Source organism: Falco punctatus (genome assembly GCF_963210335.1).
Source record: "Falco punctatus genome assembly, chromosome: 6".
NCBI lineage: Eukaryota > Metazoa > Chordata > Aves > Falconiformes > Falconidae > Falco > Falco punctatus.
The window spans coordinates 76,619,501-76,632,598 of record NC_137585.1 but is presented as its reverse complement, the minus strand read 5'-3'; the positions used below and the strand labels follow the sequence as shown (position 1 = coordinate 76,632,598).

The 13,098-nt window shown below is 42.2% G+C and overlaps 1 protein-coding gene and 1 long non-coding RNA gene across 5 annotated transcripts in view; one reads left to right on the top strand and one right to left on the bottom strand.

Annotated features, from left to right (window-relative positions):
- The window catches only part of LOC308065735, an 85,694-nt gene that overhangs the window by 50,158 nt on the left and 22,438 nt on the right, over window positions 1–13,098 (top strand). The window lies entirely within an intron of this gene.
- LHFPL3 (LHFPL tetraspan subfamily member 3) overlaps window positions 9,035–13,098 on the bottom strand; it is a 323,142-nt gene continuing 319,078 nt past the window's right edge. For all 3 annotated transcript variants that reach the window (XM_080392001.1, XM_080392003.1, XM_080392000.1), the window contains one exon: window positions 9,035–12,689. Coding sequence is in view for 1 of the 3 variants with exons in the window: in XM_080392000.1 (XP_080248126.1) it covers window positions 12,661–12,689 (29 nt within the window). In the remaining 2 variants the exon portion in view is untranslated. The remainder of the gene's footprint in view (window positions 12,690–13,098) is intronic.

Sequence of the window (13,098 nt, the reverse complement as noted above, 5' to 3'; positions counted from 1 at the left end):
AAGTATCCTTTCACTGGGACTTACTCCCGTGCTCTTGTGAACCTGGAGTTCAATCAAGCATTGATAAAATGGAAACTGAACTGAGGGAACACTGAATGCATTGAGGGAAAGATGGTGCTTGGTGTGCAGTGCATGCGCTTCACGCTCGGCTAAACTTATTTTGCTTCTTCTGACTTGTTAACATTTAAGTAATTTCACTAGCATCTATACATAAATAACTTTACATGGCAAAAAACATCAACCTTGAATCTGCAACTCTTTCTTTGCTCAGGAAGATTCAGCTAAAACTGGGATTATTTTCATATAAATTTAATTAAACTTGGAAATAACTTTTTTTTTGCCAGTCATATAATGTTAATTATCCTACATTCACATAATATATCTTATGTCAGCTGAAAGCCAGACCGCTTTGTGGGCTGTTTGGAGGGTGTTGGTAAATTAACTCTGATTAGTTCCCTTCGTCCAGTTTAAGTTGCTTTTCCTGAGCTATGACTCCTCTCCTCCCTCCTAACTCTGTCTGTGACTCTTCCTCTCCTTCCTAACTCCTCTGCTGTTAATGCTCTCAGAGGACTCATTAGACAGTCCCTGGGCCAGGTCCTGCTTGTATACTCATCCTAATTGCCAATTTTTGACAGTCACCTGACTTTTTATATGTAAGTGGCAAACTCCCTTCTGTGAGCCCCGTGGTGGGCTCAGCAGCCCCTGGCAGCGAGGCAGAGGGAAGAGATAGGGGCAAGTCTTCCTTGAACAACAGCAGGAAGATCTGCTAAAGCCTGTCTGTCAGGGCTGCCTGGGATTTACGTGCAGCGATACACAGTCTCTATACACATACCATTGTGCTCAGAAATGCCTCAGCCAAGGCCGAACGTTGCTTTGCTGAAGATCTTGATTCAAACCTTGAAACGGAGGCAGCTTGCCATGTACTAATAATGGATGACCCTCCTACTTACACATTTTTGTCGTACTTCTCTATCTGAATAGCTTCAGCTTCCAAATGTGTGGAAGGCTTTGTTGTCGGATTAAAAACCTCGGTAGTCAAAGTCATCTTTCTTCCCTTTCATGGGCACCATTTACAGCTGCCTCATCTGTGTCTGACTCACCTGCTGCACCAGCGTATTGCTTTCAGGACAGTCCTGAGTATAGAGTCAGGTAGAGGTGGGAAATTTGGGAAGCTGCAGGCAGAAGTATGGATGCAGGTGGTGTTGTCTTAAGTGGAACTGCCCTTTCCACAGATAAATGAGTGATCCTGCTGTGTCTACGCAGCATTAGGCAGATCCAGTGTCCCACCTAATGGCCCGACTTGTCTGGTGCAGTCTGTGCATATTAAGTAGTCTTAGTGGTCACACAAAGATGGACTTCACAACATGTGTCCTTCAAGTCTGATATATCTGGGGTGCTTTGGACCTCCTGTGCAAGTGCTGGGTGGGTTGTTCAGACTATGCACAGTAAGTAAGTGTCATCAATGGGATCAGGATGCACCAGATTGCACACACAGTCGTGATGTAGGTTTCTTGAACAAAATATGTCCATCTACTGCAGGCTTCCCTTTCAGTCCCCATATTGGTGCTCCCCGATGCATTTTGGCGCTGGTAATCATGTGGCCGTAGCGTGGGTTGAACCAGCTCAGTGGTGCAGCTTACTGTGGAGATACACAAGTACTAGTGCTGACACAGGAGAGGTGATGGGAGCAGGCAGGGGAGGGCAGGACTGCTCCTCTTGGCAGTAGCATCTGCTTAGATTGACATACTCCGACCATGACACCGCGTTCTCAGTGATTTGTCTGTGATTTTAGCATGTTGGGCAGCTCAGGCAAAATTATTGGTGGGTCTCATGCTTAGATGAAGCTGCACAAGACCTGAGGCCAGTGGACAAATTCCTCTGCTTCTGTCTGGTAAAGACAGCATAACCAGGATACTGGGACAACTGGTAGTTCTGATGGAGCTGGCCTGGCCACAGCGTGGGCTAATCCCTGCATGCAACAAGAAAGAACCAGGACCACCAAGACCACATGGCTGGGCCTATGGGGAGAGAGAAATTGCACCCGATTTGAGTAATGCATCTGCTAATTTTCTCCTAGTTAAAATTACCAAGCGGTCACAAGAAAAGGATCATACTGATCTTTCACAGCTGTAGCATAGTAAGTAAATACTTTTTTCTATTAACTTATCTGCTCCTTAACTCAGGAGGTGAATTCCTGGGTCCTGATGCTCAAGCCCTATTGATTCTCTGTCCCATCCTTCTGTGATAACCCCCAGATCTTTGTCTTTGAATGGGCCTTCACTTGACATTGACTGGCTCTGGGGGCTTGGAGGTATTGGGCTTCTCATCTAGCTACTACAATCTGCAAGCAATTAATCTTGGTCTGGACTGTACGGGGGCTCTGGTCTACTCTGTCTTCATAAATACTTCTCCTCCCTTGACCTTTTGGAATGATCATTCAGTCTGTAAAGTTTCACTTTGCTTCCTGTTGTATTCAATAAATTCCTTTGCTTAAAAAAGTCTCTTGTTGATACAAACCATCTGGCATCTGGAGGGGAGGAGAAGACAAAGGAAAGACAAGTTGAGTGCTGGATTGCGGGTCAGAAGCCTCATCTGTAAAATCCTAACGTAGAAATATGCTGAAAAAGGAGGGAACAGGAGCAACAACTGGGAAAACGTCTGCTTCAGGCGGTTGTTTCCTGGCACGATGCCCAGCAGCCACCGCATCAGGCGGCTCAGACCGGGAGCTTGTTTTCGTTGCTGCATGCTAATTTGTTTTCTGGCCTGGGACGACATCTGGCTGACATGTTCCTTTCCACACCCCAGGAAAAGTGCGCTTTTTAGCTGGTTACTGCAGTACTTGGCATTAAAATATAGTGAATCAGGCTACAAAGTAGCACAGGTTTGGCTTAAAAATAATGAGGCTTAAGTACTGTTGAGCTTTGAGTTCTTTTTGTTTGCCTTCTGGCTTAGAAACCTTCAGAATACGTGATATGCATGTCTTCCTGCTTTTCAGCATGACTGTGCATGCTCAGAAGTCACTTTAAAAATGGAAAAAAAAAAAAAAAAACAACAAAAACTACATAAGCAACAAAACAAACATAATACATCCTTACCTTTTTATTGAGAAGTCCAGAGTAAATTATTTGGGCTTTCAGAATAATGTCAGTTATCAGAAACTCAATTAAAAAAATAGGATAACTGGCAATATTCTTGCTAAGAAAGTAGAAGGGAGATAAGGGGATAAGAAAATCAGAGAAACAGGAAGGAAAACTTATTACCTTGAAAAGATGGCTTAAGCCCAGGAAGAAACAGGGGCCCTGATGGTGTAACACTCACAGAGATGTCTCCAGATTTTGAGTGCTTTCCCTGTGTCTGGAAGGATTTATTCCACCAGCAGAGAAGTCCTAGGTGAACAGAATTCATGGTCTGGAAACAGACACCGCTGACTGTTACACTGATCTTCTACATCACCACACCAGCTTGTGTGCACCTACATCCACCAAGCTGGATCGAAGCACAAGGAATTTGTGCTTGGCTTCTTTCACATCCTTCTGGATTTCAACAGCAGCTTTGCATAACAATGTGCTTCAGTTTTCATTGATAACTTGTTGCAAATCTTCCTATCTACTGCTGAAAAATAGTTTTCATAAAACCTGGTATTTTTATACAACATGAAACTGAGGTACTGCATGCTGGCAGAGTTTAATTTACTGCCTGGGCTGCAGGCACGGGTCTTGTCGTCACATGTTAGTTCAACCTGACTTTTCCTGGCTGGGGAATTCTGCAGCAAACACAGCTACAAGTGTGAGGGCTACAGACCACTAATTTCTTTTTTGGTCTGTGTGCGTTTATTACTTCTCAACACAGTAATAAAACTTTCTGGGTTTAGCTCTTACAGGTAAGATGAACAAGCTTAGGTGAAATATTTCCATTCCAACTACAGCAAGAATATAATTCAGTACCAACGACAAGTTAGCACTATAAATATATTAAAATCTGACTGCCTAGGAGTTAAAAATGTACTGTAAAAAGAGTGGAATGGTTTCCCTTGAGAGTGGGGCCGCACACCTAGCAGCTGCTCTGATACCACTTATCAGTGTCTCCTGGTTGATATTTACTTAAATATTGACTCATTCATGAGTCTAATTAAGCACTGTAGCAGGTTGCCCAGAAATACCGTGTGCTCTTCACCACTGATGTTTATAAGCCTAGGTAGAGCCCTGTCCCTGAGGAGCAGGAGGAGGTTGGACTAGAGGCTTCCCAAGGCCCCTCCGAGTGTCCCTGCGATGCTGTGACTCCAGGCCTCTCAGGCATGGATATCAGATTTTAAGATTTTTCCATGGATTTTCCAGTCTGTAAAAGCTTATCCCAGCCTCTTCATCCCTCCGTAATTCTTGTAAAAAGGAGAAAACCCCATGCCACTGAAAAGCAGTAAAACAGGCTGTGTTTGTGAGGTTTTCATGAGTGCTGAGTACAGATATTAGTATTTTGCTCTTCTACTTTGGAGGAGCCTGTAAGGGTAGAGAAGCAGCAAAGAGGGGAAGAAATATAAGGGCACGTTTTATTTGGTAAGGTGACAGCTGGAGATGTGGCCTCCGTGTTGGAACAGGAGCACAGTCCAAAGACAATTAACTGGCAAACAGAATATTGCCTGGCGTGGTAGTTCCTCGGAGCCCAGCGCGGAGCAGTGGCTCCTGTCTTACAAAAGCAGCAGGCAGGGTCACGCAGTTGGCTTAAATAGATGCGATGTCATTTTCTTTTACAAACTCATTTTGGAGACCTGTTATCTGAGGCCTCTGAGAAGACCATCAGGTGCTTTGGTGTGAAATGCATGGGACAGATGTGTGTGGTCGTACTCTTCTTATCATTTTGGGAGCTTCTCTGCTAGAAACCCTGTCCAAATGCCAGTGTTGGCTTTGGACTTTTTCCAGTTTGCTTCTCTGGGCATTGCCACATGCCCAGCCTTTTCCTTCCTCAGGCAGTGCCCAAGTAGGATGGTTCCGCCACCAGTTCCTATTCCCCAGACACTCCCTTGGTGTTACCAGGGAGTGGTAGGGGCCTGGGAATGTCTCTTCGGGATTGTGGGAAGAAGGACTCATTGCTGCTGATGTGCTTGCCACAGCCTGGCGGTCTCGCTGCACCTTCACAGAACACTTTTGCTCATGGCTAATGTATTAATGGCTTCTAGAGTCCCTGCTTCTTTCTCTTGGATTAGGGGCTTTAGCTGCTCAGAGCCTTCAACCCAGTAATCCACAATCTCATCAGATTTTAGTATGCTCAGAGCAGACGCTATCTAGGATGGCCTAAATCTGATATCCTGTTCCTTCAGGGACCATCAATTTTCCCTGTTCTGTCACCTTTGAAGATGGTCATGACTCTCCTATTGCATGACCATAGCTCACCAGTGCTACGTTGAGTATTGTCTCAGAGTCGTTTTTTTCAGTAGCCTCATTAACCTCTGGTCTTCCAACAGGAGCAATTTGGAGGAATGCTGGCTGGTTATGCTTATCTTCTGGTACAGGGGTTTGACTTAAGCTACCTAACTTTTCCATTCTTTCTGATGCCTGCTACTTGTGCTCTTCCATCCCTCCATTTCATGCTCTCAAACACCACTTAGGGCCTTGATACAGGCCCTCCTGCCCAGTTTATGCTGGAGGTGAGAGTGGATCTTAAAGGCTGTGGGATTTAGGAAGGACTCTTTAGCACGGCAATAGGGGACTCTCTTCTTCAGGGCTCGCATTCAGCTCTCCCGGTCCTGATGCCTCTTTTCTGCTATGTCTTCCTACAATTCACATTGCTCTGTGGGTGGGCTCAACCCCTGCACTATTTCTGTAGTTTTGGTGTCCTGTCTGTTTCTCAGAGGTGGTCTGCACCCTGCTGAGTCATCATGTTCCTTGGGGAGTGGGGCTCTGTGTCCAAATTATTCTGCTCTGCAGGATTTAGATTTTCAGATATGATCAACAGATTATTTATTTCTAGCTAAGAAGCTAGCTATCATGAAAGCATCCCCCAGCCTTTTCAGGTGATGGAAAGTCGTCCTGCTGGTTACTTCATGTTAAGCTGTATAATCACTGCAGACCATCCCTTTCCCTCAAACCAGCTTTAAACATCATGTTTTCTGGGTAAGGGATTCAATGGACTGGACAGAACATCTGAGTAGGGAAAAACAGGGAGAAAAGGAGGGAAGGGAAGCAAACAGTGGGTAGTAACAGCTTTTGGGAAAGGGGGTATAGGAATGCACTGGGCCCCAGAAGAAGACGTGTTTCTGGAACAATGATTTTCAGTCTGAGGATGCGCAGGTGGCTTTTAGGAGATCTACAAAAGATCACTTCTTGAAAATAAATTCCATATTCTGTAGGGTCATGTGTGTATATGAAATCTGGGAAGGGATCTCAAAAATTTGTGTGGGATCCACAAACTGGAAAAAGTAGAAGGCTGCTAAATATTCTTTAATAAAGTGATGCGACTACAGTGAAATGAGAGAGAAGCTGTATATACCATCACTGCAAGTCTGAACTAGTCATACGCCAAGAGGGAAGACAATGTCATCATCACCCACGTGCTCCTTGTGAGGGTAGGGAATTAGCGTCTGTCCTATCTGGGAAATGCAGGAACCTGTCCCTGGGAAGCACTGGGCTGTACAGCTCTGGAAAACGCTTTTAAAACATTAGGCAAAGTTCTCATCCACATGTACGGAGATGAAGCTAATGTTCTCTTCAGTCTTTAGAAATTCAAATATAAGTGTAGAAATTCTCAAATTTGATAGTTGTCCAGTGAGGGTTAATGCACTGTCGGTTTTGCCTCTTGGTTTTTGCCCTGCTCCTGGGAGGCACAGGAGGTTACGTGTCCGCTGGTTCTGTTACCTTCATCTCTGGGAATACAAAGGCAAAGCCGCCCTCCGGGGAGCCCCGCGGAGCCCCCTCCCGCAGCGCTGGCCGTTAGGTGGCAGCACAGCTATACTCAATAGCCATCGCTGCCCGGTGCTGCTCCACCGAAACCCCGCCATTGCGCTCAGCATCCCCACGGTATCTTGTGGCTGAAGGATTTTCACATTACTTAACGCAAAATTAATTAAAACTTGTAAATGGGGAATTTAGTATTATATTACAGCAGATTAAAAAAAAAAAAAAAAACAACCAATCAAACAACCCACAACATAAAACCCCACAGCAGTGATATGTATTAAGCTGGAAGCTCTTTCAGAATTTCTGAATGATTTTATTCCTTATCCTTCTGAAGCATACACGGAATTCAGCTATACTGACTAAACCAGCTCCTTCCTTGATGCCAGATATAGCAGCTGATAGCCTAAAAGCTCTTCCAGAAAACTTCTTTGGTTTGATGCCACCGACCACCTCAGCTCATTGCCTGAAGCATGTAACATTTTACATTATTTTCAATTGCCATTTGAGAAACTCAACAAATACAGCAAGTGCTTAATTGAGCCTCAGAATATTCCAGTGGCACTACAACTAATTTCATTTTATTAATGGAAAAAAAAAATTAAGCAAACAGAGAGGACTCTCACCTAGCTCATTACTAATTTTGCAGTGTGTTGGCATAAAGCCAGATAAAGGAGAATCAAGGTGCTAATTGCATGCCTGTAAGCCTAATATTTGTGCTGACATCCCAGTGCTTTACCTGGTACATTGCAAGAAGGCCATGTTTGAGAATCGTCAAAGTAATGAGGTGCCTGATCTTCTCTACGGCAGAGCCAAACTTACACCTTTCTGTGTTAAAACCCAAAGGCCAGATCCTAAGTCTGTATAACTGGTAATGTAACTGACATTCCAGAGCATCTTCTGGAGTTAAACTGATAGGATTACTACATGTTTAAAAAAAAACAATCCCACGAAGAGACATCAGTCTAGCATATAGGATTTTGGCAATCTTTATTTCAGTTTTTTCCCTAAGAAAAAGCAAGGTAATAGATTAAAAATTATTATTAACAATTATGAATACATAATTCATTTTCCTTATTAACAATTCTTACAGCTATATTGGGTTAATATAAAGCTAACTTGTGCTTGACAAAACCAGGAGTAATAATCCATATTGTTACGCTAATTTGAAACCAGTTTGTGGAGGTAAATTCAGCCCCAGCTCCTAGCTTTTTGGAGCATCTTTCCTTCCAGGCTGTTTTCCCAGGTGACTGAGCTGATGTTCAAACTTGGAGGCTCGTCTTACACCAGTGGTCTTGGGAAATGTTTTGCAGCAATTTTTGGAACCGCTTCAAAAGGAGGGGAGCTTTTTAGTGTCTCGGAGGCCATTAGGGGCCACAACTCCTCCGGGGAGCTGGTGAGCACAGTGTGCCTGCTCACACTTTATTCCCCAGAAATTTGTCTCTTGCACAGGCAATACTTCCCTCATCACCTTGTGAAGTGGAAAAGCTATGTAACTGCCCACAGCGGTGTTACAAGACTATCTGAAAGAAGGGAAGGATATAGCAGTTTACTTTTTAAAATGCAAAAGGCATTTCAGAAGGCAGTATGAAGTAACACAAAGCAAAAATTTAAGAGAGGCAGATGGGTAATAGAAAGTGTCACGGTAGTATCTGATCACTGCAAGCCTTGGCTTTTTGTATTTGGCAGCATGGGACTAACGTTGTTTGATATAAAGGGTAGAGCATGAATTTTTAAAGTACATATTCTACTTTCTGCAGAATTTTGAGTCTTCCATGAAAGTCTGTTCTCAAAATATTAATGTAAGCCAATGAGGATCACAGATCAAGGTGGAATGGCTGCAATGCGTGCAGGTACTGCATGCTACTCCAACAGCAGGCAAGGATGCTCCCTTCTGCACAGAGCTCCTTGGAAAGGAGAAATGTGTAAACCACTAGAGTTTAGCACATGGGGAAAAAACCTGTGTTGCTTTCTGGCACTGCCTGAGAAGCTACTCAGCATATGGCTGGCTTTCCAATGTATAAACTAGTCAGGACAAATGTGGTGTTGTGGTGTTTTTTTTTTTTTTTTTTGTTTTTTGTTTTTGTTTGTTTGTTTGTTTGTTTTGTTTTTTGTTTTTTTTTTTGTTGTTTTTTTTGTTTGTTTGTTTGTTTTGTTTTCTTTCTTTTTTTAATTTAATTTTTCTAGTTCTTACTGCATTTCAAATCCTCAGAATACTCAGAATATCAGCTGAAACTACTAAAACTTTTAAATGTTTGAAGGACATCAGACTAGAGTGAAAATGGACAGAAAGCTGCTGGGCCCAGCATTACCTTTTCCTACCTAGAAGAGGGGAAGCTGGATGGTGTGAGGGAAGCTGATCTGTTATCAAAATATAGCAGATTTGCCTGGGAGTTTGGGAATAATTAGACCCTGGTCACAATCATTTCTAGTTCATCACCAAACACGGATACCACTGCATCAGCATCACGGAGGCAAATCCAGCGTCTATTTGACAAGAAAGTACTTACCTCTTGTTGGTGCAAGCTCTGGGATGATGCACATCTGTGACAGCCCCTGACAGCTCCAGTGTAACTTCATGCAGTGAAATTAGGGGGAATCAGTTCCTGAGCTTTACTGTGTCCACTTGAGATATTTAGGAATAACTGAAAGGCATTGCCTATAAAAATGAACAGGACTTCAGCATCCTACAAACCCAGCAGTTCTCTATTTAACTATAATTAATTCCTAAATAATTTACACTTTTCTCTTACTATAAACTAAGTTTTATAAAAAAAATAAAAAGTGATCAGGAACTTTATCTTGTCGCCTATATATGTGTGTATATATATATATATATATATATATATATATATATATATAGTCAGGTTTGAGAGGGCGGAGATGACTTACCAACAAAGTTCTTACACTGTGAATTTGATCCATGCATACAAATCCCTGCATACATTAAGGCATCAGATTTTCCTTGGACTTTACATACCTCAGGGATCTGTGTAGGTACAAGTGTATAGGAGGTGGCCAGGCTTGTGTTTAGGAGGAGGACAGTAATCCCAATAACAGCAGCTGTTACCACAGATGAGCTGGAGAAAAGCACTATCACACTTTATTTTAGTATGCTACAAAATTCATTGTTGAACTTTATTAGGTACTTTAATACCAAGCATACTTTAAAGTAACAAAAATTATTGTTGTTATTACTTTTTACAGAAAATCAAGTATTTCAACAGTTTTCTTTACAGTTTGTTGACTTAAAAAAAATTACAGTTGACAAGTTACAATGGAGTGGGATGGGAAAGCGGTAACATTTAAAAAGGTAAAACATACTGTTCATACTGAGTCAACATTTAGTGATGTACATCCTGGTATGTCTTTCCTTCTGACTGTGTACATATTCACTGAGCTGCCCTGGCAGGGTTGCAAGGTCTTGTGATGACACTTTTTTTGCAACGTTTGTGTATATTTAGAAAGGGATTTTACATTACACAGTCACCATGACGCAAAACTTAGTGTCCGTAATAAAATAATACCATACAGAGAAACCCTGTTTCAGTGATTTCTGTTGCAGCAAAAGTGCCATGACTGCAATAATGTGGAATAGGGGTAAACCTAAGGAGCAAATGAAGAGGGTGATAAGATAGCACATCCAGATAGCAAACCCTTTCACAGGCTTTTGAGGTGAGAGTGTGGCAGTGAATGGAGACAGGCTTCACTGAGACGTGATTTAACAGGGACTCCTGAAGGCATCTGGCCCTTAAGGATGTGCATTTTCCAGCTGACACTGGCTGGACTAATGACAGATTTAAAAACCTGTCTGAAGTGGGACCTTAATGAGTTTATGAAGCCTCATGTGTAAACTACTTCCACCCCCTTTAGGTCAGTAGCAGGTACTGGGAATATGTTTATGGTGGCTGATGATTTGGATGGGGTTTCTGACCAGCTCTAACACTGGTGTTGTAGAAGTCAGGGGAGTCTCCTAGACACAGTGACAAGGACAGACTTGTATTAAAACAACGTATTTGTTTAAAAAATGCTGCCCAGATTCACACATAAGTTTACTTGGTAGATACCCATATCAGCGTTCAGTCCCTAAGACAAGCAGTGCCACACTGGGACCTTGGTAGCTAGGTAGAAGAGTCATCTAGTTCCCTGTATTTATTTATTGACAGTTTGCTTAAAGATAATTTTTTTTTTTCAAAAATAAAATAAATTTTCTGAGATTCATGCACTAAAATCTGGAATAATTTGTACTGTACAGCCAATGGTTAAAGAACAGTTTTAACTCATATTTTGCTCATGTCTTCAGCATATTGTGTTATTTGGGATCAACATTAGCATTGAATTACTATTTTAGCCATTTTCCTCACAAGCCAAAGAATGAAGCAACAGGCTTAAAAAAATCCGAAGAAAATAGCGTTGCAGGGTCCGTTTGGGCTGGATTCAGCTGCAATACGCAGAAGAGGGCAGAAAAAATGTGGGGAGCAGCGTGCTCCTGCCCAGTCCTGAGCCAGGAGGAGACCCATGCCATGCTGAGAGGTATCGGAGTGGAGCAGAGGACCTGGGGTCCCTGCTTCCCTCCGTTGCTCTGTGCCTGGCACTTGGCATCCAGGCCTTTTGCTGTGGGGTCTTTCTTGGAAACTCTCGGCCTCCCCCTGTTTTGCTGCTCAGGGGCTTCTGGAAATGAGGCTGTCCTCTGGGGAGCAGCCCACCGAGCCCTGCAAAGGGAAGCACCAGCCCCACCGGTGCTCCGGGGCTCTGTGCACCCAGACCTCACATAGCTATTTGCAATGTGTATTTGCTTATGAGTCTCTTCATTTATGTATTGAATTTAAGGCCTAAAGGGATCCTTGGATCACCTCGCCTGATTGGCATTAGCACGGACCAGAGGGTGTCACTCAGCGGTTAGATGGCAGAACAAGGGAAAAAAACCAGAAATGCCCTTGCAGTGAGCAGCTCTGTATTATATTTAAGGGGTAAATTACTTTCTCCTATTAAAAAAGAGAAATTGAGTGCTTTTATTTTGTCACTTCAAAAACTAACAATTCTATGTGCCTTGGGAAATTATAGTACTATGATATTCAGTCAGACGTACCTTACAGTTTATATGCTTCATAGAACTAGAATATAGGTCAGAAATAATTTTTCAGTGTTAAGTTTGTTACAGACATAGATTAATTGGAACACATATGCAGTAAAAATTGAGAAGCTTTACAGTTTTAGTCAACTTATTATACAGTGAAGTAAATGAAGTGCAGCAATGTAGCAGTAGAAGTTATGCTTTTTCCACTAGGTGATGGAAACATTCAGAGTCTATTTATAAATGCTAATTTAAGAGAGATGTTCTATCAGCTTCTTGGCTACTGGTATAGGAATAGCCTGGAGTTAACTGCCTCTCTACTGTGAAAGGTTTTAAAGCTTTTTGCTTTCCATCAGAATAAAAAAAATGACATTTACAAACCTCTTCAATGCATATATATTACATATGTTTATCTAGCAACAACTACACCCCTTTTAATTTATTCCCCAAATGTGACTTTTCATGCATGTCTTCTGGATGCTGTATTCAGCAACAGTTTCTAATGAGCTGGTGTGTAATCCATGATTGCATTTCTCTTCTGAAAATCACTTCCATGTCTGGTTGATCTACGTTTAGAAGGTGGTGCTTACCCATCACGCGTTTTTGCACTCATCAGCGTTCTTCTCTGTTAGAGGCCCTTTCCCAAGCTTCTTCTCATTTTAATGTTGATGTACAAAAGCTGTTATTCGTTTTGTTTTGTGCTCATTCTAGTGAGGATTGGCTTAGTAGGACTGTGCAAAACAGAGAGAAGAAAGAAGCTGGTTTACTGCCAGCAAACATAAAGTTGTTCATGCTGTGCTTGGCTCAGGGCAAGACTCTGATCAATATTCTAATACACTTCATTATTTGCATTTCCATTTATCATGAAAAATGACAAGTTTAATCTTTGGATATGACGAAGATTTGTAATCTGGAATTCTTAAAAATCAGGTTTCATCAGCTATTTGACATGAGAAGTCAAAAATAATGAGATTATTTCATCTAAAGTTCGAACAATATGAAAATAAAGCTACAATGTGTGTGGGGCAAGAACGACATTTGCTACGTGAGTACCATGAATTGAGTTAAAATCCTGACATTTCTGTTCCATATTAATAACTTTTTTCATTTTGCTGACCACACAATCCACATTTGTAAACA